This window comes from Eschrichtius robustus, chromosome 8 (assembly GCF_028021215.1).
Source record: "Eschrichtius robustus isolate mEscRob2 chromosome 8, mEscRob2.pri, whole genome shotgun sequence".
NCBI classification, from domain to species: domain Eukaryota; kingdom Metazoa; phylum Chordata; class Mammalia; order Artiodactyla; family Eschrichtiidae; genus Eschrichtius; species Eschrichtius robustus.
Genome location: NC_090831.1, coordinates 10634005 through 10659681, shown reverse-complemented (window position 1 = coordinate 10659681; position 25677 = coordinate 10634005). Strand labels below are relative to the sequence as shown.

At 43.6% G+C, this 25677-nt stretch overlaps 1 protein-coding gene across 1 annotated transcript in view; it reads left to right on the top strand.

Annotated features, from left to right (window-relative positions):
* HECW1 (HECT, C2 and WW domain containing E3 ubiquitin protein ligase 1) overlaps nt 1-25677 on the top strand; it is a 249366-nt gene that overhangs the window by 114681 nt on the left and 109008 nt on the right. The window contains exons 6-8 of the mRNA XM_068549881.1: nt 14975-15117; nt 18128-18228; nt 19876-21228. Of these exons, the coding sequence (XP_068405982.1) occupies nt 14975-15117; nt 18128-18228; nt 19876-21228 (1597 nt within the window). The remainder of the gene's footprint in view (nt 1-14974; nt 15118-18127; nt 18229-19875; nt 21229-25677) is intronic.

Genomic DNA, 25677 nt, shown 5'->3' with positions numbered 1-25677 from the left:
TTTCTTTGGCATGAGGGCTGTTTTTGGTTTGGATGCTTGCCATCTCTTTCCTCAGTGTGTGCTGGCTGTTATCCCCTTGATAGGGGGCGTGCAGGTGCACAGGTGCACGGCTTGCACAGGGCTCCCAGGAAGGTGGGGACAGCAGTTGGCTTCCAGTCAGGTCACAGGTCCCTCTGCAGTGGCTGCGGTGGGTTGCATGCCCCCGGGGAGGAGGAAGCAGTGGTTGGCACTGGGTTATGGGACCCTCAGCAGTGGCGGACTGTGCAGGCTCCTGGGAAGGTGGGGGCAGTGACCTGCACCTGCTCACAGGACCCTCTGCAGCAGCAGCAGCAGTCCGAGCCTGCCTCTAGAGTCCAAGATGGGAACAATGGCTCTCGCCCACCCCTGGAATTCATGTAGGCAGTGCCCTGCCACCTTAAGTGCCAGGAGAAAGAAGCTCCTGTAGTGGGCCCATCCCTCTCCTTGGGTGCCTCCCAACAATGGCACCTTGCCTCTCTGGTGGGCCCAGACTTCTTCCCAGACCCCCTCAGTTGTGGAGCACCACACCCTAGCCCCCTCAGGCTGTTTTCACACAGCCAACCCCAGTCCTCTCCCCAAGGTCTGACCTCTGAAGCCTGAGCCTCAGTACCCAGCCCCCACCTACCCCAGAGGACTGATCGGACAAGCCTCTCAGACTGGGGAATGCTGGTCAGCACCAACCCTCTCTGCATGTCTCTCTCCACTTTGCCCTCAGCACACCTGTTGCTGTGTTCTCCAAGGCTCCAAAGCTCCCCCTCCGTCCCCACCAGTAAGGGGACTTCCCGATGTATGGAAACCTTTCCTCTTTCACAGCTCCCTCAGAGGCACAGGTCCTGTCTCGATTCCTTTCTCTCTTTTTTTTTTTTCTTTTTCTTTTGCCCTACCCAGTTACATGGAGATTTTCTTGCCCTTTTGGAAGTCTGAGGTTGTCTGTCAGCATTCAGTAGATGTTCTGTGAGAGTCGTTCCACATGTAGATGTATTTTTTATGTATACATGGGAGAAGGAGAACTCCACATCCTATTCCTCCGCCATCTTGATCCCTCCCTCAAAAATTGTTAGATTGAGCACAGAAAACATTAACCATAAAATAAAAGATTGATTAGTTGGATGACATTAAAATTCAGAATGTCTGTTCATCAAAACTCTACATTGGGAGCAAGCCACAGAAAATATTGAGCTATTTCTAGATAGCAAAGACTAGTATCTAGAATGCACATACTACCCCTACTACCCCAACAAATCCAAAAGAAAAGGGCAAAAACTAACAGAAAAATGGACCAAAGACTTGAACAGGCACTTCACAGAGGAGGATGTCCAAATGCCAATAAATATATAAAAAGATGCTCAACTTAATTGGTCATCCAGGACTAAAAATTAAAGATACTGTTGTGATACCACTGCACATCCCCCAGAATGACTAAAATGAAGAAGATCAATATCTAATGCTGGTGAGATGTGAAACAAATAAGACTCTTGTGCTGCTGATGCATGGTGAGGGGTGTGGGCACGTAGGTGGAGAAAGGGCATCAGTTAAGAGGCAGTGGAAGAAACTAGGTGGGAGATATTGAAGCTTGGACCGGAACAGTGGCAGTGAATATGGAGAAGTGTAGATGTAACTTTAATTAGCTGTTATTACTCACTTTTGTCTACTGGGTCCCTTCAGTATCCCCCAGCTACAGTGCACTTAAAATAGGGCTCTGGTATGTGAGAAGAACAACAGTGCAGGTAGATCAGGGCAGCTTCTAGTGCTGGGACTGGCTGTGAGTAGACACCAATAACCCAGACATTACCGTACAGTTAACCAAACCACAAGCCACTGCCCTGACAACCTGAGTCAAGCATGAGCATAAACTCACAAGGGTCAGGCTTAGAGTATTCTTCTATATAGCCAGTAATAATAGGTTGTTTACCAGAGTTATCACATTTAATCATCCCCACATCATCATGAGTAAATAAGAATGAGACCTACTGGGTGGGGAAATTGCCAAAACCTGATTGACTGAGCAGAGCAAGCAGACCAGCTTAGGCTAAAAGCACCCCCATCCTCTAGAGATAAATACAGGTGCCTGGCCGAGGCCCTTGATCCCCAGAAAGTAAGCACAATTGCTAAATGATTACTGTAATAAGCCAACCCTAATGAGCTTTAACCAAATTGATTGGTTTGAAATAGATTGTTAACTTCTGTCCTGATTGATTAGAAATTAAGAAGTAATTTAATCAGAAATTAAATTGCACTTTGACCTGGACAAGGGAAACAGGATCATAAACCCAAAATTCACTTTTATGGAAGAAAAGCATTCTTCAACATGCAAAGCTGGCACTGGCCGTGAGTGTGCAAGAAGCCCTAACCAGCAGCCCTGCCCCAGGACAATAGTTTAAAAAAAAAGATTATTGAAGTTCCTTGATATAGACAACCATCATCTAAGCACCAAATCATTTCTTCCATTGGCTAAACTCTTATGAAAGGAATTCATGAATGGAACACCAACTTAAAAACATAAGGCACGCTACTCCAGTGGTACTGCCTCTGGTTCCCAGGTGATGCCTGTGGCTCATCCACTTAACCTAGGACTCAGAGAGAGACACAGTTTGATGTCCATTGGCTAAAGTATTCTTTGTACTTGTCTGTTAGCATCATTTTGCAGCCTCTGAAGAAATAAGTAAGATGGAAGTGGAGGTTCTGAGAGCAGCAGTAAAACCAAGTGCCTCCTAATTTCTCATGGAGGAATAGAGTGAACTGGATGAGGGGTTGGCTTAGGACACCATCCATGGGGCCAGTGGTGTGCTGGAGGCGACTCATGTGGGCTCCCAGGAGCCACCACCATAGTAGGTCCTTGTTGGTTACCTATTTTATATATAGTAGTGTGTATAGGTTAATCACAAACTCTTAATTTATCCCCCCTCACCTTTCTCCTTTGGTAACCATAAATTTGTTTTCTATATCTGTGGGTCTATTTCTGTTTTGTATATAAGTTCATTTGTATCAATTTTATTTTAGATTCCACATATAAGTGATATCATATGATATTTGTCTTTCGCTATCTGGCTTACTTAACTTAGTAGGATAATCTCTCGGTCCATCCATGTTGCTGCAAATGGCATTATATTTCCTTCTTTTCTATGCCTAAGTAATATTCCATTGTATAAATTTACCACATCTTCTTTATCCATTCACCTATCGATGGACATTTAGGTTGCTTCCATGTCTTGGCTATTGTAAATAGTGCTGCTGTGAACACTGGGCTGCATGTATCTTTCCGAATTATGGATTTCTCTAGATATATGCCCAGGAGTGGGATTACAGGATCATATGGTAGCTCTATTTATAGTTTTTTAAGGAACCTCCATACTATGCTCTGTAGTGGTTGTACCAATTTACATTCCCACCAACAGGAGGGAGGGTTCCTTTTTCTCCACACCCTCTCCAGCATTTACTATTTATAGACTTTTTGATGATGGCCATTCTGCCCAGTGTGAGGTGATAACTCAGTGTAGTTTTGATTTGCATTTCTCTAATAATTAGCAATGTTGAGTATCTTTTCATGTGCTTTTTGGCCATCTGTATGTCTTCTTTGGAGAAATGTCTACTTAGATCTCCTGCCCATTTTTTGATGGGTTGTTTGTTTTTTTGTTTTTTGTTTTTTGTCTTTTTTGATATTGAGCTGCATGAGCTGTCTGTATATTTTAGAGATTAATCCCTTGTTGGTCACATCACTTGCAAATATTTTCTCCCATTCTGTGGGTTGTCTTTTGGTTTTGTTTATGGTTTCCTTTGCTTTTAAGTTTAGTTAGCTCCCATTTGTTTATTTTTGTTTTTATTTCATTACTCTAGGAGGTGGATCCAATGTTTTGCTTATGTTTTCCCCTAAGAGTTTTATAGTATCTGGTCTTACATTTAGGTCTTTAATGCATTTGAGTTTATTTTTATGTGTGGTGTTAGAGAATGTTCTAATTTCATTCTTCTACATGTGGCTGTCCAGTTTTCCCAGCACCACTTATTGAAGAGGCTGTCTTTTCTCCATTGTATATTCTTGCCTCCTTTGTCATAAATTAATTGACCATATGTGCATGGGTTTATCTCTGGGCTTTCTATCCTGTTCCATTGATCTGTAAGTTTGTCTTTGTGCCAGTATCATGCTGTTTTGATTACTGTAGCTTTATAGTATAGTCTGAAGTCAGGGATCCTGATTCCTCCAGCTCCATTTTTCTTTCTCAAGGTTGCTTTGGCATTTGGGTTCTTTCGTGTTTCCATACAAATTTTAAGATTTTTTTGTTTTAGATCTGAAAAAAAAATCGCCATTAGTAGTTTGACAGGAATTGCATTGAATCTGTAGATTGCCTTGGGTAGTAAAGTCATTTTGACAATATTGATTCTTCCAATCCAAGAACATGGTATATCTCTCCACCTGTTTGTTTTATCTTTGATTTCTTTCATCAGTGCCTTATAGAACAGGTCTTTTTTCTCCTTAGGTAGGTTTATTCCTAGGTATTTTATTCTTTTTGATGCAATGGTAAATGGGATTGTTTCCTTAATTTCTCTTTCTGATCTTTCACTGTTAGTGTATAGAAATACAAGAGATTTCTATGTATTAATTTTGAATTCTACAGCTTTACCAAATTCATTGATGAGCTCTAGTAGTTTTCTGGTAACATCTTTAGAATTTTCTACATATAGTATCATGTCATCTGCAAACAGTGACAATTTTACTTCTTCATTTGCAGTTTGGATTCCTTTTATTTCTTTTTCTTCTCTGATTCCTGTGGCTAGGACTTCCAAACCTATGTTGACTAAAAGTAGCAGTAGTGGACATCCTTGTCTTGTTCCTGATTTTAGGGTAAATGCTTTCAGCTTTTCACTGTTGAGTATGGTGTTAGCTGTGGGTTTGCCGTGTATGGCCTTTATTATGTTGAGGTATGTTCCCTCTATGCCCACTTTCTGGAGAGTTTTTGTCATAAATGGTGTTGAATTTTGTCCAAAGCTTTTTTCTGTATCTATTGAGATGATCATATGGTTTTTATTCTTCAATTTGTTAATGTGGTGTATCACAGTGATTGATTTGTGGATATTGAAAAATCCTTGTATCCCGGGGATAAATCCCAACTGATCATGGTGTGTGATCCTTTTAATATATTGTTGGATTCAGTTTGCTGGTATTTTGTGGAGGATTTTTGTGTCTATTTTCATCAGTGATATTGGCATGTAATTTTCTTTTTCTTTTGTTTTGTGGTATCTTTGGCTTTGGTATCAGGATGATGGCAGCCTCATAGAATGAATTTGGGAGTACTCCTTCCTCTGCAATTTTTTGGAATAGTTTCAGAAGGATTGGTGTTAACTCTTCTCTAAATGTTTGATAGATTTCGCCTGTGAAGCCATCTGGTCCTGTACTTTTGTTTGTTGGGAGTTTTTTAATCACTGTTTTAATTTCAGCATTTTTGATTGGTCTGTTCATATTTTTCTATTTCTATTAAAATCTAGTACTTAGATCTTCTGCCAGAACAATAACTAAAATGGCTTGGGCACTGAAGGTGCAATCTAGCATTCATAGAGAGTGCATCTTAGATTACACACAAGCTTGTATTATATTCCACTTTTGCAGCATCAATATGTGACTTCTGGTGGAAATACCTCCAGGAGTAGCCAGTCACTGATTCCCTCTCTTGTCAATGTTCATTTCCATATTCAAATTACACATTTCTGTGTGCATCCTTATTTACCACAAGAAAATAAATAACGTGATAAAAACTATAGAGGAGATATGGAAGCAGAAGAAAAAACAGCTGTCTCTGTTGGTGGTTCCCAAAGTCAGAAAAGCCTTCACAGAAGAAATTTTATTTGAATGGGTGTTTAAAGGATGAGTAGGAGTTTGGCATGGCCAGGAAGTTGGGAAAGAATAACTTCTAGGAATATAGGAAGTCTGTGAAAATGTGTGAAAGAAAATGAGGTTGCCAGGGAATGAGTATAATAAGTGAAGGTGGAAAGATTGGTAGGAACCAAACGCCTCATTGGGAAATTTGGATTTCATCCCGTGAGTGAGAAAAAAATCAGGGGAAGTTATTCTGCAAGGGAATGAAAGGATCAAATCTGTGTTTCAGAGACATAACTTTACTGGCCACTGTAAGAGAGAAACTGAAGACTGGGAGACCAGTTCGGAGGTTATTCCATGGGCAGGGAATGACATTGGCCAGTGGCAGCAGAAGTGGGGAGGAGAGAACGGACTCTGGAGAGTTTAGATTCAATGACTGATTGGATATAGGCTCCTAAAGGTACAAAGAACATGCAGGGCTGACCAAGGTATGCAGTTGAGGAACTGTACAGTGAAGATGACAATTTACCAACAAAGCCTGTGCAGACAGTGCTTCTTCTCTGTTAGGGGTACTATAAAGTAGACATAGAAAGGTTGATTAAGTTGCTTATGATCACACAGCAAATTTTGGTCTTCTTGGTTTTCAATCTAGTAATCTAATCCTATTCCTTTTTTATAGGCGTTGAAATGAATCATCTTCAGAAGCAAAAGACTTAGAGATGTAGATGTGGTCCCCAACCTTTTTGACACCAGGGATTGGTTTCGTGGAACACAATTTTTCCATGGACTGGGGAGGGAGGGGCATGGTTTGGGGATGATTCAAGTGCATTACATTTATTGTGCACTTTATTTCTATTATTATTATATTGTAATATATAATGAAATAATTATATACCTCACCATAATGCTGGCAGAAGGCGGAGCTCAGGCAGTAATGCGAGCGATGAGGAGTGGCTGTAAATACAGATGACGCTTCCCTCACTCACCTGCTGCTCACCTCCTACTGTGCAGCCCAGTTCCTAACAGGCCACAGACTAGTATTGGTATGTGGCCTGGGGGTTAGGGACGCCTGTGGTTAAGAATATGGATATAGATACAGATATAGATAGAATACATGTTATGTAGTAAGTATAATACATACTTTTGTATTTAATATATTTTATATATAGTATATAAGTATATAACATTACATATTTACAAGCACACACTTGCAGACCTTGCTTCCCACTCTGCCAAGCCTAAATCTTGGCCTAATTTTGCCACAGCAGTGCCTGCGAATAAAATTAATAATATTCTTTTCTGTGGCTGAGTTTTCTCAGTGCCTGATATGGAGATGGTGGAGGCCCAGTCAAGACCAGTTCCCTTGTTCTTATGCACAAGAAGAAATGTAAACTTTCCATATACCACAGATCTGTAAGAGCAGCCTTTATTATTCAAAGCAGTTAGATTCTCTGCAGATACAAGGCTCACCTCTCAGCAGGATTCTGGCATGTCCTTCCTGGGGTAGAGTCAGGCTACGCACTGCTTGGAGGGGTAGGTCTCCTATGCCCAGAGTCCAAGAACATCACCTCTTAATATAAAGCCCTGTGACATTGCTAGTGAGAGAGAAAAACATTGCTCTTGACTCAATGATTGCTCTGCTAGTGAAGTTGTTTTCCTGTCTATTGTTACCCTTGACTTTAGGCAGCACTATTTTTGAGTATCATTTTTAAGCTCAATGAATAGTGCCACCTGAATGGAAAGTCACATACCATGCAAGGTTCTAAGGAAGAGTAGCTGCGGTTTGCATGCTCCATTTACTTCCTTCCTGCTTTCCTTCTCCTTGGAGAACCTTTGCACAGGAAGCGCTAAACCTAGTCCATTTAACTTTCATTAGTAATGAATAATGGTGTTGGCTGAATGGCCCCAGGCAGCCTCTTGTGAATGGAGTTGGTGTTTTATTTTCCCCTTACATCTGCAAGAGAAGAGAGGCAAAACTAGATGCCCCTCTAACTGCATATCATGACCTATTTCACACAACAATTAGGACCACTCCTCCCCTACATCACCAGGCATCCAGTCTTGGCTTCGAGTTGGTATTCCTGCCTCGAGGAGGTTCCTTGAGGTACTCCTCAACATCCTCCTACCTCTTCAAATGTAACATGACCCAAAACAAGTCAACCGTCCCTACCACTTTTCACGTCTCAACCTTTCCCGACTTCCATAAGTTTATGAGTGGACATAAATGAATCAACTGCACTTCTCTCTCAGACTGGGATCATCTTTTCTCATACCTGCCCCTAAATGCCTAAGTGAAAATACTTTCCAAATCATGTTGAACGTTTCTCTGAAACTTCCCACAACTATTTCTTCATGTTTGATTATAGTGTCCCCTCTCACACTGATGTCCTTATTGTCTTGGCTACATCAAGGCACTAATGGGTCCCATTAGTTACTCGGCTACAACTCATCCTTTCTACCTGTGGCACCATCTTCCCTTTCTACCCAAGACCAACCATTCTCCTGGATGATCACAGAGTCCACATGAATGACCTAATTTCCTTAACATCCTCGATCCCATTGACCTTTACTTCCATTTATCACCAGCCATCCATTCCAGTGCTTACACCTTCGATCATGTGAAAACATCACAAGCTCCCCAGCTGTCTCTTTACAACCTAATATCCTTCCATAACCAACCCCTATTTCCATCACTCTGTACCTTCATTGCTTTGGGACATTCAATCACTCAACCCCTCTCTTCTAGCTATTAATCCTCCCACATGCCCTCAATCTTGCAAATCCAGCCTTGGAAACTTGAGGTCTCTTCCTCTCCCACATGCCATGGCTCTCACTGACATTCAGCCAGTCCACAAATCTGCCACCCCTTTCCTCCTTCCCTGCCAGGCTTCCTCCTCACTTCTCACTTGTTTCACCTGGTCTGTCTGCCTCCTGGCCTGACCATCTATGGACACCTCCTCAGCACTGCTACAGTGACTTCTCTAAAATGCACAGCTGAGTGTGTCATTTGCATAATTCAGTTCCATTGTTCCCAGATGCCTTTGGGATAAGTCTAGGCTCTGTCCAGGAAGCTGTTTGTGAGCTGGATCCTACTTATCTATCCAGTTTCCTCTCATAACTTGACCCCTTCTATGATCCAGACATAGTGAGGCACCCACATTTCCCAAAGGGACCCGTGCACTCTGTGAACTTCAGCCTTTTGCCAATAGTGTCCTCTCTCCCTGGAATGTTCCTCCCACACCTTCTTCATCCAGCTGATGCCTACTTAACTGTTATGACTTAGTTAAGGCATCGCCTCCTCTGGGAAGTTGTCTCTACCTGTTCATTAGCCTTCTCCCCACCACCATCGGCCACCCCTTCTCTGTACCTGCCCATCAGGCTGAGCCTTTGGGGACTCTTACCATGGAGCTTTCTGTTTTGTCATTGTCTACCTGCAGCATAAGACTGCCAGCTCGTAGGGGCGTGGCCGTGTCACCAGCACCCAGCTCAGAGTCAGTGCTCAGGAGGTGTTTGTGAGTGAATAGGTAACCCTTCCCTTCTTCTGAGCCATTGGCTGCTTTATGACCAACATTCTCCTGATCTCTGCCTCACTTGCCCATTATGGAACTGTTGCCATAGTTTAACATAATTTCCAATTTAATATTTCTTTTGGTTCTCTACTTTGTTTTTATTTCAGTAAGTTCAGTTTATGGAAATTCTGTTTATAGAAGATCTACCCCATGTCTTTTCTGAAGCAAGATAGAATATAATAAATAAATAAAGCATCTTATTTCTGTAAGTGGCCTATTGAGTAACAATGCAAACCAAAATAAATAGATACCCCCATATATTGCAACACTAGTCTAACATCTCTCTGGAAAATTGAAGAAGGTAGGCCTACATTGGTGGTTCTCAACAAGGGCAGTTTTGCCCCCAGGAGACATTGAGCAATGACTGGAGTCATTTTTGGTTGTCACAACTAGAGGGGTATTACTGGCATCTATTGGATAGAGGCCCACTACCATCTACTGCTATTAATAAGAATGCCAAGACCAAAAAAATAAATATTATTAAATATTATTATTAAAAAATAAATATTAAATTTAATAGTACTACTAAGCTGGGATTTGAAGAATATGTTATAAATCAGTGAGCTAAATATTCAGGCCACAGAGGAAGATTTAGATTTGATCTAAGAAATATTTTTATAACAATGAGATTATTCTATGTTAAAATGGATTATTACTGAGGGAACTGTGGTTCTCCACTCTGGTTGCACGGTAGAGTAATCTGGGAAGCTAGAAACACTACCAGTGCCCAGCTCTACCCCCAAGGGAATCTAATTTAATTAGTCAAGGATGGGATCCAGTAATGGGTATTTTTGTTAAAGCTCCCGAGATTATTCTAATGGGAGCCAGGGCTAAGTACTAATGGCCCAAAGCAAAAGTAAGAGTCCCACAACCTGTGCTGAAACAAAACCAAAAGGAGGCTTGATGCTGTAAGAATACTGTATGTGTCATTCCAGCTCATGCCCTGGCGTTGGGCCTCGTACAGCTTTCTTCCTGCCATTGTTGCCAATTATAAGAGGTCTGACAGTTGGTTCCTCAAGTGCAGCCAAGAAAGAGAATTCAGAATTTAATGTTCTAATGGAAAGGTGACTTATGGAACTTCACTCTCTGACCCTCAAGACATCAGGAGTTCCTTTATCTAGGATAGTTTCATGACTTATGCAGAGATAAGGAGCCATTTATTGACTGATTGGTCCAAGCATGGAGTACAGTTACCCTTAGATGCTCTCAAGCAAGAGGAAGAAGGTGAAGTGGGAAATGGCCAGACTTCCAGTCCCTAAGGATCCAGGATTGGCTTTTTCATTTGCCACATTGGTTTCTTTCACAGGTGAACTAGGATGCAAGGTGACAGAATTCCACGAAGAGCAGGGGGCTTGGATCAATAATGCATCTTTTTTTTTAATCCTTTGCAGATATAGTTCACAGATTTTTCTTTTGACCATTAACCAGGCCATTGCTCTGGATAGAAACACAGAGTGGGCATTAGTAGTAGGAGCACTGTAGCTTTTGTCTCTGCACTAAGCATTTGAACCTGGCTTACGGATACTACAAACAGTTGTATAGACTTACTGGTTGTTAAGGACCAGCTGAAATAAGGTCGTAGATTTGAAAGAAGTCCAATAATTAAAGAGTTGAAAGGAGAAGGAAATATTAGAGGATGGGGCAGGTAGAATCTGGATAGACCAGGAATGGAGAGGAAAAGTTGCAGTTTAATCTTACACAACATGAACCTTCTTTTCCTAGTCTACAGTTGAAGACGCTGAGGTTCAGTGAGGTCATGCATGAGAAAGTCAAGAACTTAGATGTGCAGATCTAGGAAAAAAAAGCCAAGTCCACCTCACTCCGCAAGTTCTTCAGGGGCTCAAAGTAAGAGCCAGGACAGCAGCCAGACAAAATTCATCACCCTGGCCTCAGACTCACGGGTGCAAATAGTTTGCTCAGGAATAGGCAGACTTTTATATTTTTAGAGCTGCTCACTGGTTCTTAAAAGAACCTGGGGCTTCCCTGGTGGCGCAGTGGTTGAGAATCTGCCTGCTAATGCAGGGGACACGGGTTTGAGCCCTGGTCTGGGAAGATCCCACATGCCATGGAGCAAGTGGGCCCGTGAGCCACAACTGCTGAGCCTGCGCGTCTGGAGCCTGTGCTCCGCAGCAAGAGAGGCCGCAATAGTGAGAGGCCCGTGCACCGCGATGAAGAGTGGCCCCCGCTCGCCGCAACTAGAGAAAGCCCTCACACAGAAACGAAGATCCAACACAGCACCCCCCCCAAAAAAATAAATAAATAATAATTAAAAGGTGCTAATAATTTAAAAAAAAAAAAAAAAGAACCTGACCTGAATAGCACAGGGAACTCTGCTCAAGTTCGGTAATAACCTATATGGTAAAAGAAGCTGAAAGAGAATGGAGATATATATATATATAACTGATTCACTTTGCTGTACACCTGAAACTAACACAACATTGTAAGTCAACTATACTCCAATAAAAAAATTTTTTAAAAAAGAAGAACCTGACCTAGCTGGAAGTTTACATGGACTCTAGTAACCATGGCATGGAAGTAAGGGCCTGGTGGGGAGGGGTTGATGCCAGCCATGAAGGGGTGGATTTGTGAAGAGAGGCTGAGAAGGAAGTCTTTGTGGAGGGAGGAAAAGAACTCAGGATTTACCACCAAGTTTCAGAGAACGTCTTAGTAAGCTGACTTTTGTGTCCCATGCAGGCTGCTAGCGCCGGAAATACTCTTGTTTTAATAAAGATGATTACGTTTTTCATTATAAAAATAATACATGTTCATCACAGAAAGAAATGGGTGGCGGACATAATCTTACTTGGTAAAGCAACTGCTATTGAAATTTGTTGTGATTCTTTCCAGTCTTTTTTCTATTCATTTCATTCACGTTATTGCGATCGTGAGCTACATGTTCCTTGCTCTGGTCACTTAGCGTTGGAAAATAAGCATTTTCTATCTTATTGTCATTTAGTGTGTTATAATTGTAATTGCATATTTAGGTATAATCATAATATAAATGATTGTAGTTTAGAAAATTATAAACTATTCGTCATATACATACACTACAATGTGCCTAGCCTATGGTTGAGCTTTTAGGTTAGGAGATCCATTATAGTACACTTCAGAATGGAATTACTAGGCAGAAGAAATGGAAGTTTGGCACCCGAGGTAGTTAGGGAGCCTGGATGCTCACAGGCCTTCTTAGAGGAGAATCAAACCAATTCCTGGGTTTGATCCTCGAGCTTAGCATGTCCGTAAATTCAGTTTTGTCAGTACCAAAAATGATTGGTTCTTAGGAAGTATACGGCTATTAAGCAAAACTAATTTGTAATGGAAACTAGAAGCACCGTATGGAGGGAGGGTGTGGAAGCCATTATTGCTGTTTGCCAAATATTTCTGTTCTCTATCTCCCAGACATACAGTAGGATCATACTCCCTATTCGCTATGGGTGGCTGGGGTGTGTGTCTAGTTGTGATGAAGCCTTAGGATTGAAAGTGAATACTTATTTGCAGGAGGAAAACCCTCCAGAATTCTCTTTCCTGCTGTCACTGTGGCTGGCAGTGTTTGAGAATGTGTCTGCTCCATCAGTCTGGCTCCCTGAGTGACTAATGAACAGAACCCTCTGCCAGCCCACAATGACAGTGTGAGCAAGAAAAAAACTTTGCTACCATAAGTCACTGAGATGTGGAATTGGGTGGTTACTGCAGCATACCCCAGCCCATCCTGATTGGTACGGAGGGGATATTAACATTGGCATGCCCGACATATTTAACCTCTGAAATTAGAAATCAACTAAAGTGAAAAGAATGCTTTTAGGAATTAATCAGAATAAAAGAAAATAGTTATATATTTCAGCTGTTTCACAACCCTTAATTAAGGGTACTGTAACTTTTAATCAACTCCCCCCTCCCAGAGAGTCTGAGCTGGTCAATGAAAATATTTTCCTCTCTCTCCTTTTCTACACTTGTTGATGGCCAAGCCAACTTATGACGATCACAGTCTGCCTTTAATTGTCATCGCCTTTATTTTAAAAGCCCTACAGTATGCTATTTAAAAAATGAACAGTTTACAACAGAGGGAAAAAGATCTGCTTTCTCCCCCCACCAACCCCACCATGAGCCCACATCCTCAAGTTCAGTTTGGATTGTACCCTCCAGGCATTTTCTCTGCAAGTCAAAATACAAACGGAATCCCACTCTTCACATTTTTCTACATCTTGCCTTTTTTCACTTAATTTGTCAGGTATCATTTCATGTCAGAACATATTTATTTACCTATTTCTTTTGAATGACAGCAGAGTTCTCTGTTTCGAAAATTTACCATCCTTCATTTAGCTGGTTTCCTATTGATAGGCGTATTTTAAATCTTTCCAGCCTTTTGTAATTGTTAATAATGCTCTATTGAACATCCTTATAAAAAATATGTATTTTGCACACTTGTACAAGTTAATCCAGAGGGGAAATTCCTAGAAGTAGAATTCCGGGTTGAAGGGAATTTGTAGTTTTTTTTTTTTTTTTTTTTAAGTTCTGTATTTGTTTGTTTTTTTTAAAATTTATTTATTATTTATTTTTGGCTGTGTTGGGTCTTCGTTTCTGTGCGAGGGCTTTCTCCAGTTGCGGCGAGCGGGGGGCCGCTCTTCATCGCGGTGCGCGGGCCTCTCACTATCGCGGCCTCTCTTGTTGCGGAGCACAGGCTCCAGCCGCGCAGGCTCAGCAGTTGTGGCTCATGGGCTTAGTTGCTCCGCGGCATGTGGGATCTTCCCAGACCAGGGCTCGAACCCGTGTCCCCTGCATTGGCAGTCAGATTCCCAACCACTGCGCCACCAGGGAAGCCCCTGGAAATTTGTAGTTTAAATGCCAAAAAATATTACCAATTCCCTTCCCAAGGGTCCAGTCAGTTTGCATTTCCATCAATACAGTGTGAGAGTTCTTGTCCCTTCCCACTTTCCAGAAGGCAGTGTATGATCAAACTTTTAAAAATCTCTGCCATTATAATCATGAAAAGAAAGATATTGCATTGTTGATTTGAAGTGCATTTCCTTAATTATAGGTGAGTTTTGCTTGTTCTTTCTTTATGTATGTTGATACCTTCAGTCAAGTATGGTGAGGCCTGGGTAGCATTCTTTCCCTTTAAAGTGAGTTGATTTTATTATTTGAATCTCCGAGAATAACCTTATTTTTAGGGAATTCCCTGGCAGTCCAGTGGTTAGAACTCCGCACTTCCACTGCAGGGGTCACGGGTTCGATCCCTGTTCAGGGAACTAAGATCCTGCAATCCAAGTGGCCAAAAAAAAAAAAAGAAAAGGACCTTATTTTTAAGCACTGAGAAGACATCTCATTGTGACCATTATTCATTTATTGAATAAACAGGGTTCACAGCATTTCTAAAACCTTGAGATAGATAGAGATAGGTTGAGATAGATAGATAGATAGATAGATAGATAGATAGATAGATAGATAGATAGATAGATGATAGATAGATAGATAGATTGCTGCTGGGGTGTTTGACAATGACATCATTCAAAGCAGATGGACTGGGGACTGGCCAGCCCTCTCACCTTGCAATTAATTGATGCCACATGTTTTTTCATTGCAGCAATTCAGCTTTGTGTCCTTGCCCACTGATGTGCTGGAAATTGAGGTGAAGGACAAGTTTGCCAAGAGCCGCCCCATCATCAAGCGCTTCTTGGGAAAGCTGTCGATGCCCGTTCAGAGACTCCTGGAAAGACATGCCATAGGGTAAACCTTGACCAAGAGCTCAGTATCACTAGGCAACAGCCAGCAGGCCAGGCCCAAGGGAGGCAACAATACAGTCTCATAGAGACTTGAACTGAAAAGGTGGTGCTGTATTTCCTTGGCTTCTCCCATTAATTATGTTGTTGAGCTACAACATTTAATTAAACAGACCCTTCCCTTTCCCCTAGTTTGCGTACCACTGGTTACTTATGCAAGAGAGTAAAAATTCCTAAGACACTATAGTGAAAGAAGCCCTTAATGCAGCATTTTTTCTGTACAGATAGAAATTAAAATTTGTTTTACTACGAAGGATAACATTTCATTCATATGCCTGTCTTGTGTGTAGGATTTAATCATTTGTGACATTTCCATAACAAGATGAAATACTGGGTTACTAGACCAGAGCACCTTAGAAAACACTAGTATTTATAGAAAATGCTAGATAATATGTATGAAATTTTAAAAGCGTAAATCCTTATGGTGCAACCACAATTATGTTGCTTGCATAGTTCAGTTGTATATGAGAATATGTTTCTGCGTTTTGTATCTTCTACATTCATGTGCATTCAGGGTTCTCATTAAACTCTGACCAGATAAAATCCTTGTACATAATATGTATTTCCATAGGTAATGGCAACTATATTTGAAAACACTAACTCTCTGGTCATAGATATGCCTCAATGCAATACTTAGAATGATATCAAAGGAATGAGGAAAATTATGTAGAATTTCCAAGGGTCTTAATTTAAAGCTCTTTGGATTTTCAGAAGGACTTTGGAATCACTCACAGTTATCATAAGGACATGTAATCAGAACCTGATAGCGTGTGTGCAGCTGTGTGCACATAGACACATGTTAATTCTCAAGCCAAAGGGAGTTGATATTTAGGAAGCTACAGTCGTGTGTCAAACAAGGTGTTTGCATTTTCCACTCAAACAAACAAACAAAAATATACCTAAAGAACGTAAAGCTGTCTGTGGCACATAGGGACTAAATGATTCCAAACTGTTCATTTTTAAAATAGCAAACCGTATGCCTTTTAAAATAAAGGCAGCTCATGGGACTACCCGGGCGGTCCAGTGGTTAGGACTCCGCGCTTCCACTGCAGAGGGCGTGGGTTCCATCCCTGGTCGGGGAACTAAGACCCACCATGCCGTGCTGTACGGCCAAAAAAATTTCTAAAATAAAGCTCAGAAAGCTCCCTCGATCCCTTGGCCTGTAACATCACAGCCCTCAGCTCTCTGCCTGGCTGGCTGCCTCCCTCCCTCAAGTCCTCTACCCACGCCTGCCTCAGCCTCACATTGGAAATATCACTGCTGCCTTGAGCCCTTTATGTAGTGGTCCTGCCTCATGCCCCCAGCTGGATGTAAGCTATTTAAAGGCAGCAGTATGCATTACCTGCTGTGTATCACCGGCAGCACTTTTTACATGGGAGAGGCTCAAAAAATATTTGTTGATAAAGTGAGGGGAAAGCAAAGGAAAGAAAAACGTGGAAAACAAATGCAAAGCATGATCGATTTAATTTTTGTCTCACTGTCTGATGGTCTTTAGGCCTCCTCTGATTCCAACGAGGTTTGGGGTTCAGGATCTCTTATGGTCGTAGTAGACCTACCTCATAATATTGACCAAGGCCCATGTCAATATTGTAGCTCATTCTATTTTCCCTGCATACCATGCTTTATTTAATGGGCTTCCTAGAAACTCCAAGCATGAAACCAGGGCTTCCCAAATAGAAATACTAAGTCAGTGGATCACTGGGATATATGTTGTTTCCTAATGCCGGTGCTATCTAGGAAGAAACATTAAAACACTACCAGCCAGTGACTTATCTTTTTATTGGAATGTCACAAATGAATAAATGGAGTGACTACAGAATTATCTAAGTAATAACTGGTTTGGGAATATGTCTTTGTTATTATTGGGTAGAGTGGATTTGTTCATTTCTGAATATCCCAAGGTAATCACTCTTCCTATTTAGGCGAAGGTAGGGGACCATGTACTCTGCTGAAGCTGCACTGTTGATGAAACTATAATAGCAGAGTTTCAGGTTGATTTCTCCCTGGATAACTGTCTTCCTAGTAATTAAAAATTGCCTTGAGTAGGAAGAGGGAATGGTGCCAGAGTCCAGGGTGGAGTTTCAGAGTCTCTCTGTGGGACCCTGGAGTTGGTGTAATTGGAGGTCATGGGCCAGTGGACCCAGCCCACAAGTCTTGCTTTGCTCCGTTCTGCAGCAGGTCCCTTTCTGAACCACTCCACAGGGTCCCTGGTAACCAGGACAGCATCCTTCCATAGATATTAGATATAGATAGATAGATAGATATCGCAAGACACGCATCTGCTGCTGGCACTGTCTATTATTAAGGGCATATTTGGAAAATATCAGCCTGCACAGGAAAAGCAAGCAAAGGATATCCATATCTTTTCTTTTTTTTCTCTTTTTCTCTAGAACACAGGTTGGCAAACTTTCTGTAAGGAGCCAGAGAGTAAATATTTCAGGCTGTATAAGCCATATTGTTTCTGTCCCAACTCTGCAGCTCTGCCATTGTAGCATGAAGTCAGCCCAGACAAGAAGTAAACTTAATAATAAGCAAGGCTGCATTCTAATAAAACTTTTATTTATGGAAACTGAAATTTGAATTTCGTATCGTTTTCACATGTCACAAAATACTACTCTTCTTTTGCTTTTTTTTTCCAACTATTTAAAAATGTAAAAAGCTCATGGCCTTATGAAAACAAGTGATGGGCCAGATTTGGCCCATGGGCTGTAGTTTACTGATCCTGCTTAGGAGTATTTGATGAGGATTTTCTTGAAGGTTTTCATCGCTGTTGAGCGGATGTACTTTCCCATCTTTCCCTTAGGACCATCTCATATGTACCTGAGCAGATCACCACCTCCTAAGAGCAGGGCCTCCCTGGGCTTGGCTGCTTCACCCACTGACACAGAAAGCACACTGCGTGGTCTTTAGGAGGACAGGTATTGACCAGATCTGTGACGGTGCTTATTTCCTTCTAGGGACAGGGTCGTCAGCTACACACTTGGCCGCAGGCTTCCAACAGATCACGTGAGTGGACAGCTGCAGTTCCGATTTGAGATCACTTCCTCCATCCACCCAGGTATTTTCAGCATGTACTTTCACGTGTTGTCCTAGCCGAGTGTCATAGCATGGTTCCTTTCCCCAAAATACAATAACCATGGTTCTCTCCAGTCATGTCCTAGGTTTTGTGGTTCTCTATCTGTCTTCTCCATTTGAGGCCTGGAAGCCAGTGATCTGTTCTGGAAGCCAGGTTGCTGTCCCCCTTTTTATGTTTTTTTTTTTTTTATTTTTTGGCTACACCGCATGGCTCGTGGGATCTTAGTGCCCCGACCAGGGATCAAACCCCGGGCCCCCTGCAGTGGAAGCGCAGAGTCCTAACCAGTGGACCACCAGGGAAGTCTCTGCTGTCCCCTTGATTGAGAGGCTCCTCTTCATTCGGTGACCCAAAGGTAGAGGGTTAGACACTCGAGTGGGAATTGACAAAGAGGCCAACGTGGGTATGGAGCCATGTCTAATTTATCATTTTACTCCCAGCATTCACATAGGACTTGCTCAATAGATGTTGAAACATTACATACATGAGTGAGTGAATGAAGGTGATACATGTCATAGTGTTGAACTGTGATTACCCAGCGGTTTTTTACAATATCGCAGGAAAAATGAAAACTATAAGTTGGACAGAAAACTTGAGAATCATCCCGTGTTCAGTTTTTCAGGCCAAAACATATCTCCAAATAAGAATGATGAGATGCCTCTTTATTCCCCTCTTGCTCTTCTCCTACAACCCCCCTCGTAAGTGTAGATCACACTGAGAATTGTCTGGTCCTCCTGGGCCACATTTATAGGTTGCCATTAAAGCTAATAAAGCTTTTGAGAATTCAGGGTCTGAAGTTTATCACTGCCCGTTCATCAGGCAAAAGTTGCACTTTTCTATGCCCAGTATACAAAGCAGATTGTAAGAAAACACTTGACTGTTTCGTCCTTTCAAATCCAGCGTTTTCTACATTCTGAGAATAAAACTGACTCTTCCTTCAGTGTAGCAGTAAGGACAGCTTTACAGTGCACCGGAGAGATTGCTTTTCTTCGATGAGTGAATAGCACTAGGGCTTGAAATGGGAATTCCTATCTGGCAGGGATGCCAGTAGAGCAACTGGGGGAAGGTAGAGGTAAACCATGCTTGCTACTCCTTGAATGGGTGCTTGGTATGGAGACCTGGTTTATCTTCCACTGCAGTAACCTCCATATGTTGGAAAACTTCCAGTCTGAGCCACTGAATGACTGTGGTTGCTCCCATCATTGGCCTTTCCTTCTCTCTGGTCACCTAAGAACCCCATTCTGCCACCCTGGGGGACCCAGCCATAGTAAACACTCTGAACCAGTATAATTAGTCCTGCCTGGAGCCAGCAAGGAACTATAAACTGTGCCCCCCACCTCTGAGGTCTTCCATGTAGCAAACATTTATGTGCCCAGAACTGGGGTAGTGCTAGGCTTTGGGCATTTTAATCAAAAAATGAAGTTCCTTGAAACAGAATTCTCAAATATATCATGACTGCAAGTTGTCCTTAACATAAGGAGAACTCATTCTTGCAGTATTTTTAGCAGAGCTTTGGCCAATGGGAAACCCTCATCAACGCCTACCTCCAATATCCTAAGGCAGAAATCCCTAGGATGGCTCAGTCCCCCAGAGCAGACTAACACTACAGTGACATTTTCTTCTTGTCCGCAGATGATGAGGAGATTTCCCTGAGTACCGAACCTGAGTCTGCAGAAATTCAGGACAGCCCCATGAATAGCCTGGTGGCAAGCAGCCGTGGGGAGCCCCCTGGCACTAATGCACCAGAGCCCTCGGGGACCTCAAAGCCGGAGCAGCTGAGCCAGGGCAGCGCGGTGGGCCCTGCAGGGAACGAGAGCCTGGAGCTTGCCAATCCGGTTGAGGCAGCCGCAGGTACCACGGAGGCAGGAGATGATGGCACGGTCTGTGTGAGGCCTGAGGGGGCTGGGGAGCTTCCGGTCCCCTGGCCAGAGGACACGGAGCCCGCCCTGAGCGCGGAAGAACTGGCCGAGCGGCTGGACCTGGGAGGGGAGGCGGCCCTACCCGGGCTGCTGGAGGACGGTCGAGCCCCGGGCAGCCCCGGGGAGCCAGTGGCCGAGGAGGCGGCGGCAGAGAGCCCGGCTGGGGGGCAGGAGAAGGAGCAGGTGGAGGAGGAGGAGGGGGGCGTGTCTGCCCTGGGGCAGGGGGAGGACAGGCTGCCGCTGCGGGCTTCGGGGAAGAGGAAGAGCAGGCCGTGCTCCCTGCCTGTGTCCGAGCTGGAGACGGTGATCGCGTCCGCCTGCGGGGAGCCCGAGACGCCTCGGACCCACTACATCCGCATCCACACGCTGCTGCACAGCCTGCCCTCTGCGCAGGGCGGCAGCGCGGACGAGGACGGCGCGGAGGAGGAGGCCACCCTCAAGGATGCGTCGGAGAAGGCGGCGCTCAGCGAGGTGGACACGGTCGCCGCCGCCGAGCCTCCGCCCCTGGAAGAGGATGGAGAGGCCCCCGAGGGGACCACTCCAGGCGCGGCGCCCCCGGGCCGCTCGGGCTTGGCCAACGGCTCGGTCCCAGATGGCGACACGCTCCCCAGCACGGGGAGCGAGAGCGACTCCAGCCCGCGGCAGGGCGGGGACCACAGCTGCGAGGGCTGCGACGCCTCCTGCTGCAGCCCCTCGTGCTACAGCTCCTCGTGCTACAGCTCCTCGTGCTACAGCACCTCGTGCTACAGCAGCTCCTGCTACAGCGCCTCCTGCTACAGCCCCTCCTGCTACAACGGCAGCAGGTTCGCCAGCCACACCCGCTTCTCCTCCGTGGACAGCGCCAAGATCTCCGAGAGCACCGTCTTCTCCTCCCAGGATGACGACGAGGAGGAGGAGAACAGCGCCTTCGAGTCGGTGCCCGACTCGGTGCAGAGCCCCGAGCTGGAGCCGGAGTCGGCGAACGGCACCGGGTGGCCAGACGAGTCGGCTGCCCCCACCGGGAGCGTGGCCAGAACCGTGGAAGGTCTGGAGTCCCCCGTGGCAGGGCCGAGCAGTCGGAGAGAAGGTTAGACCTCACACCCGATCAGAGAGAAAATAGGACCACCAGGGGGATGCAGGTCTCACCAACATGGTTTCAAAACAAGAGGGAGAGGCTCAGTCCCCACTGAGGCTGCTGCAGCAGCTGCGTGTGCCTGTCCTGTACATATATGTGTGCATGTGTGTATGTGTATGTCAGTATTCCAGACTGTGGGTAGCTGACACCCCGCCACTGCTCAGATACACACCAAGAATTACAGCTAGTTGGATGTGAGTGTATACTTGTGTGTGTGCTTCTCGGTTTTAACTGATCACGGGTTATAGGGTACATGTTACCCTCTAGGCTTGACAACAACCAGAGCATCAAGGCTAGTATCAAACGATATAAGCAGGCAATGATCATCAACATTAGGTGGATAATGTGTCAGTATCTGCTGGTCCCCAAAACTTATTGAAGATTAGCAATAAATGTTAATATAACTGGAAGTACATTGAGATTACCTGTTTTAGAATTGAACTAACCTGTGTACAAATGGATATGTATAGCCTACATGTATGTGTCATGATTTCTGTCTCCTCGATTCTGTTATTGTTGTTGGTTTTGTTTTGTGTCGTTTCGGGGGTCTGGGGGCTATTTTGGCTAATGGAAGGGAAGAATAACATGAATGTGTAAATCGCTTTGTCTCAAGTAAGATTCGAATCCAGTAGGTGCCCCCTGTAGTTTCAAAGTGTATTCTGTGTCTTAACCAAAGACCTTCCTTCTTAGTCATGCCTGTGGAATCATATATAAAATTAATTTGCATTTCCTTATCCAGAATTGGGAACCACCTTCCAATCAAGTGACAGTGACATCAAGGGAAATAATTTAAAAGTCATATAATAATATGAAATAATTCAGTTGTTTTAAAAGAGAAAAATATAGATTCTGCTCTTTTGCTGTTCTAATTTGTTTAAATTAGCCTCCAAACAAAATGCGATTGTCTTGTCTCTAGACTGCAGGCTCATCAAGGGCCAGAGTTATAGCTTCTTTATGTTTGAATTCTCAGCACTTAAACAAACGCCTGGCACCTATAAATTTTTACAGGAACTAACGTGAGCTTAAAAGAAATAATTTTAAGTACTTAACAATGCCCAATTCTACATTTTAGAGAAAGAAGGGGTGAGGGAAAGTGGCACATAGGATAAGGAGAAGCCCAAGGAAATTGGTAATAAAGAGACACAGGGAGAAAAACCATAGTGACATACAATATGGAAAGGCACCCATGAGTGTGAGAATGGGGTGGACAATTCCTTTCTTTAACAAGGTTGTTTTGAGTCCCTTCTTCGTTCTGAGCCAGATGCTTTGTGCTGGGCACAGGAAGATGGATCGGCAGTAGATATGTGTGGAAGGCACTCAATAATTACAATAGAATTACAAATAAGTATATTACAAGGAGTTTGGGGGATACACCCATACAAGGGCACAACTCGGAGCTGCCAGGGATGTTTAGACCGAAGTTCAGCAAATTTTTTCTGTAAAGGGCCAGATAATAAAAATTTTAGGCTTTGTAGGTCAAGAGGCAAAATCAAAAAACTCTTCTCACCCAAGGGGTATTTTTTAAAACAGTTTTACCTTTAGAAGTGTAATGACCATTCTTAGCCCGGAGCCATACAAAAACAAGGCTGAATTTGGAGTTTGTCAACCCGTTGTAGCCAATGGGTATGCTTTGACTGCCATGTTGGGAGACAGTCCACACATGGGTAATTGAAAATTGACTCAGTATACATTGATATAAAAGCATGTTTAACAACAACAACAAAAAAAGACACTGCCCATGCCTTTGAGGGCCTAACAGTCCAGCAGGGGGAAGCCATCCCCTTAACTGAAAGGACAGGAAAATGTTTCAGGGCCATAGTGGAAGTCTGTGTTTGTAAAGAAATTTCTAGCTTCCTGAATTTTTTGCAGATTGTAAACTCGGAAAAAGTTAAGAAGCACCTACATGCTTCACTGTGGTGGTTACCAAGGGCAATATGAGGATTCCTGGGAAGGACTGTTGATCTCACGAAAGCTGTGCATACCTTGGCGTGTGACTTCCTCCAAACAGTTCTTCTCTCCCTTGGTAGTGAGTCCCCGGGGCTAATGGGTTCGGCGTGGCAGATGTGTCCCCTACTGACCACCATGTTTCCAAGAGCACCTGCTCAAAGAAAGCACATGTGCCCGATTATATGCATGTGTGCCCTCTTCTCCCGTAAGAGTCTCTGCTGCCCCCTCACCGTGAATTTGAAGATTGCAAATTCTTGCCCAAGGTTAGCCAGGGTAGATGTACTATATACATGCCCACGCAGATGAGTCTGCAGCAATTTGTGGAGGATGTCTTCTTTATCTACTTTTTGCTGCTTTTCCCTCTATAAAAACCTTTTTTTTTTAATCTCAACATAAAATGGTTTTTTAAAACCTGCAGATCAAATGAAAAAAGTAACATAATATGATTATGAGCTCAGCCCTGCCATCAGGCTCCCCTGGGTTTATATTCAGTCCCCCCACTTCCCAGCCATGACACCTTAGCCAAGTTACCTAACTGCTCCAAGCCTCACGTGTAAAATGGGCGCAAATGTAGAACGTACCCTAAGGGGTTATCGGAAAGATTCAATGAGGTGATTCGTATGAAGCGCCCAGCCTCTCACTGAGTGAGGGTTCCTCCAGGTAGATGAGCAGCGAGACACCCTTTTAAATTAGAGTAAGTTTCCTTCTCAGAAGGTCTAGCAGGTCTGACACTTGCTTTGTGTTTGAGGCGAAGGGGATGGTGTGGAGACGCGGCCTCTGGCAGAACAGAATTGCTTGCTTCCTCTGTGCGCTCCATTCATTCCATTGGCCGAGATGCATCAGTCACATCAGTGCATTTGCTTGGGGTTCACAGGCAGGTGGGGTCAGCTCCATTAACTCCAGCAAGCAACACTATTATGTTTCCACTAGCTTGGAGGAGTAATTAACCTGATTGGTTGAATTAATTATGATGAGGTAAGTTTGTTGTTGTTCTTTTTTTTTAAAGAAACTAAATTAAAAATGCAGCAGCTGGTGACATAACAACTGTACCATTGTTTTTTTAGTTTCTGACACTAAACGTATATAAAGACAAACATGAGTGTGGTATCCACTAAATTCAGAGCCCAGCTTTGAAACAGGAGTCAGTTTGCAAGGAGCTATGTGCGGGCATGAGGGGCACCTTCCTTGACTTTCCTTAGTCTCCAGGGACCCCAAGAATTTCAGTCACACACCAGAGTTTGCACAAGAAATAACGTTATATATTTAACATTTAAAAGGACCCTTTGTTCCTGAACACATCCCTGTTTTTGTTTTCCAGTTAGCTCTAGGAATTAAATGGCTAAATTAAACCCACCTAACTTCCTTCCTAGCTAATTTCTGTTATGTTTTTAAATCAGTTCTGTGGATCTAGAGTGAGAAGAAATAAGCATCCTTTCCATGTATGGACATTCTGGGGAATATTTTTGAAATTTGAGATCCCATGAAGATCTTAACCACTGTTTTTCACAGTTTCTCTCTTTTTGGCCCAAGGAATAATGGAACACTTGGTATTTGCATCAGCCATGGAGGGCAGAGGAAGGAAAAGGCCTGACCTTTGTCCTCTGGCCAATAGGGGCTACTGTGAGAAATCCAGGATGGTGTTAGTGGGGAGTTACCAGTCTGAGAGCTGTCTCGTGGCCTGGGCCCTTCTAGCTCCCCAGAGATCAAGAGCAATTGCCTCTGATTATGTGACCCAGACAGCTGGTGCTGTAGGCCTTCCATCCACATGGCCAGTCTACAGGCAGTGTTACCAGGACCTGAGCACATCATGAAATAGGAACTCCATTGTACAACACTGTTCGGTTCATCATAAGTCTGCCTAAGAGTAGCATTAGCTGTGTCTGTTAAAATTGAGGGTGCGCATTCTGTGGATATGTTTATTTCTAAAATTTCTCCATGTCTGTCTTTCTTCTTCCGTCTATCCCACTTCTGTGTTTCAAGTTTTCCTGTCTCGGTCTTCCTGCCTCTTATCTACTTCCTTCGTCTCTTGTCTTTTTCCAGAACACCCTGGCTTATCAGATTCTTCCTCAGAATAATCTGGAACAATCACAAGATGCCATAGCTCCTTGGCTCCGTACCCCAGCCCCTAGCTTCCATACTACAAGAGGTTACCTTCTTGGCCCACTTGTTACTTAACCCCATCTCAGAAAGGCACCAGCTAAGAGTTTCATTCCAAACACAAAATCTCTGAAAGATGGCCTCTGGGTAGCCCTCTGATGAAACCTATCCAAACAAGGAACTGTCATTTTGCACAGACCCCTTGAACTTTCATGAGACCTTATAAATGCTGCCCTTCCCTCCAAAAGGCCTGTTTCTTTTCCTGGGCTAAACTCAGGCTCTGCTCATTTTCTTTTGTGTCCCTTTCTGATGCCACCTTCCCCTCAAGAAAATACAGGTGGTTACAGAATCATACCC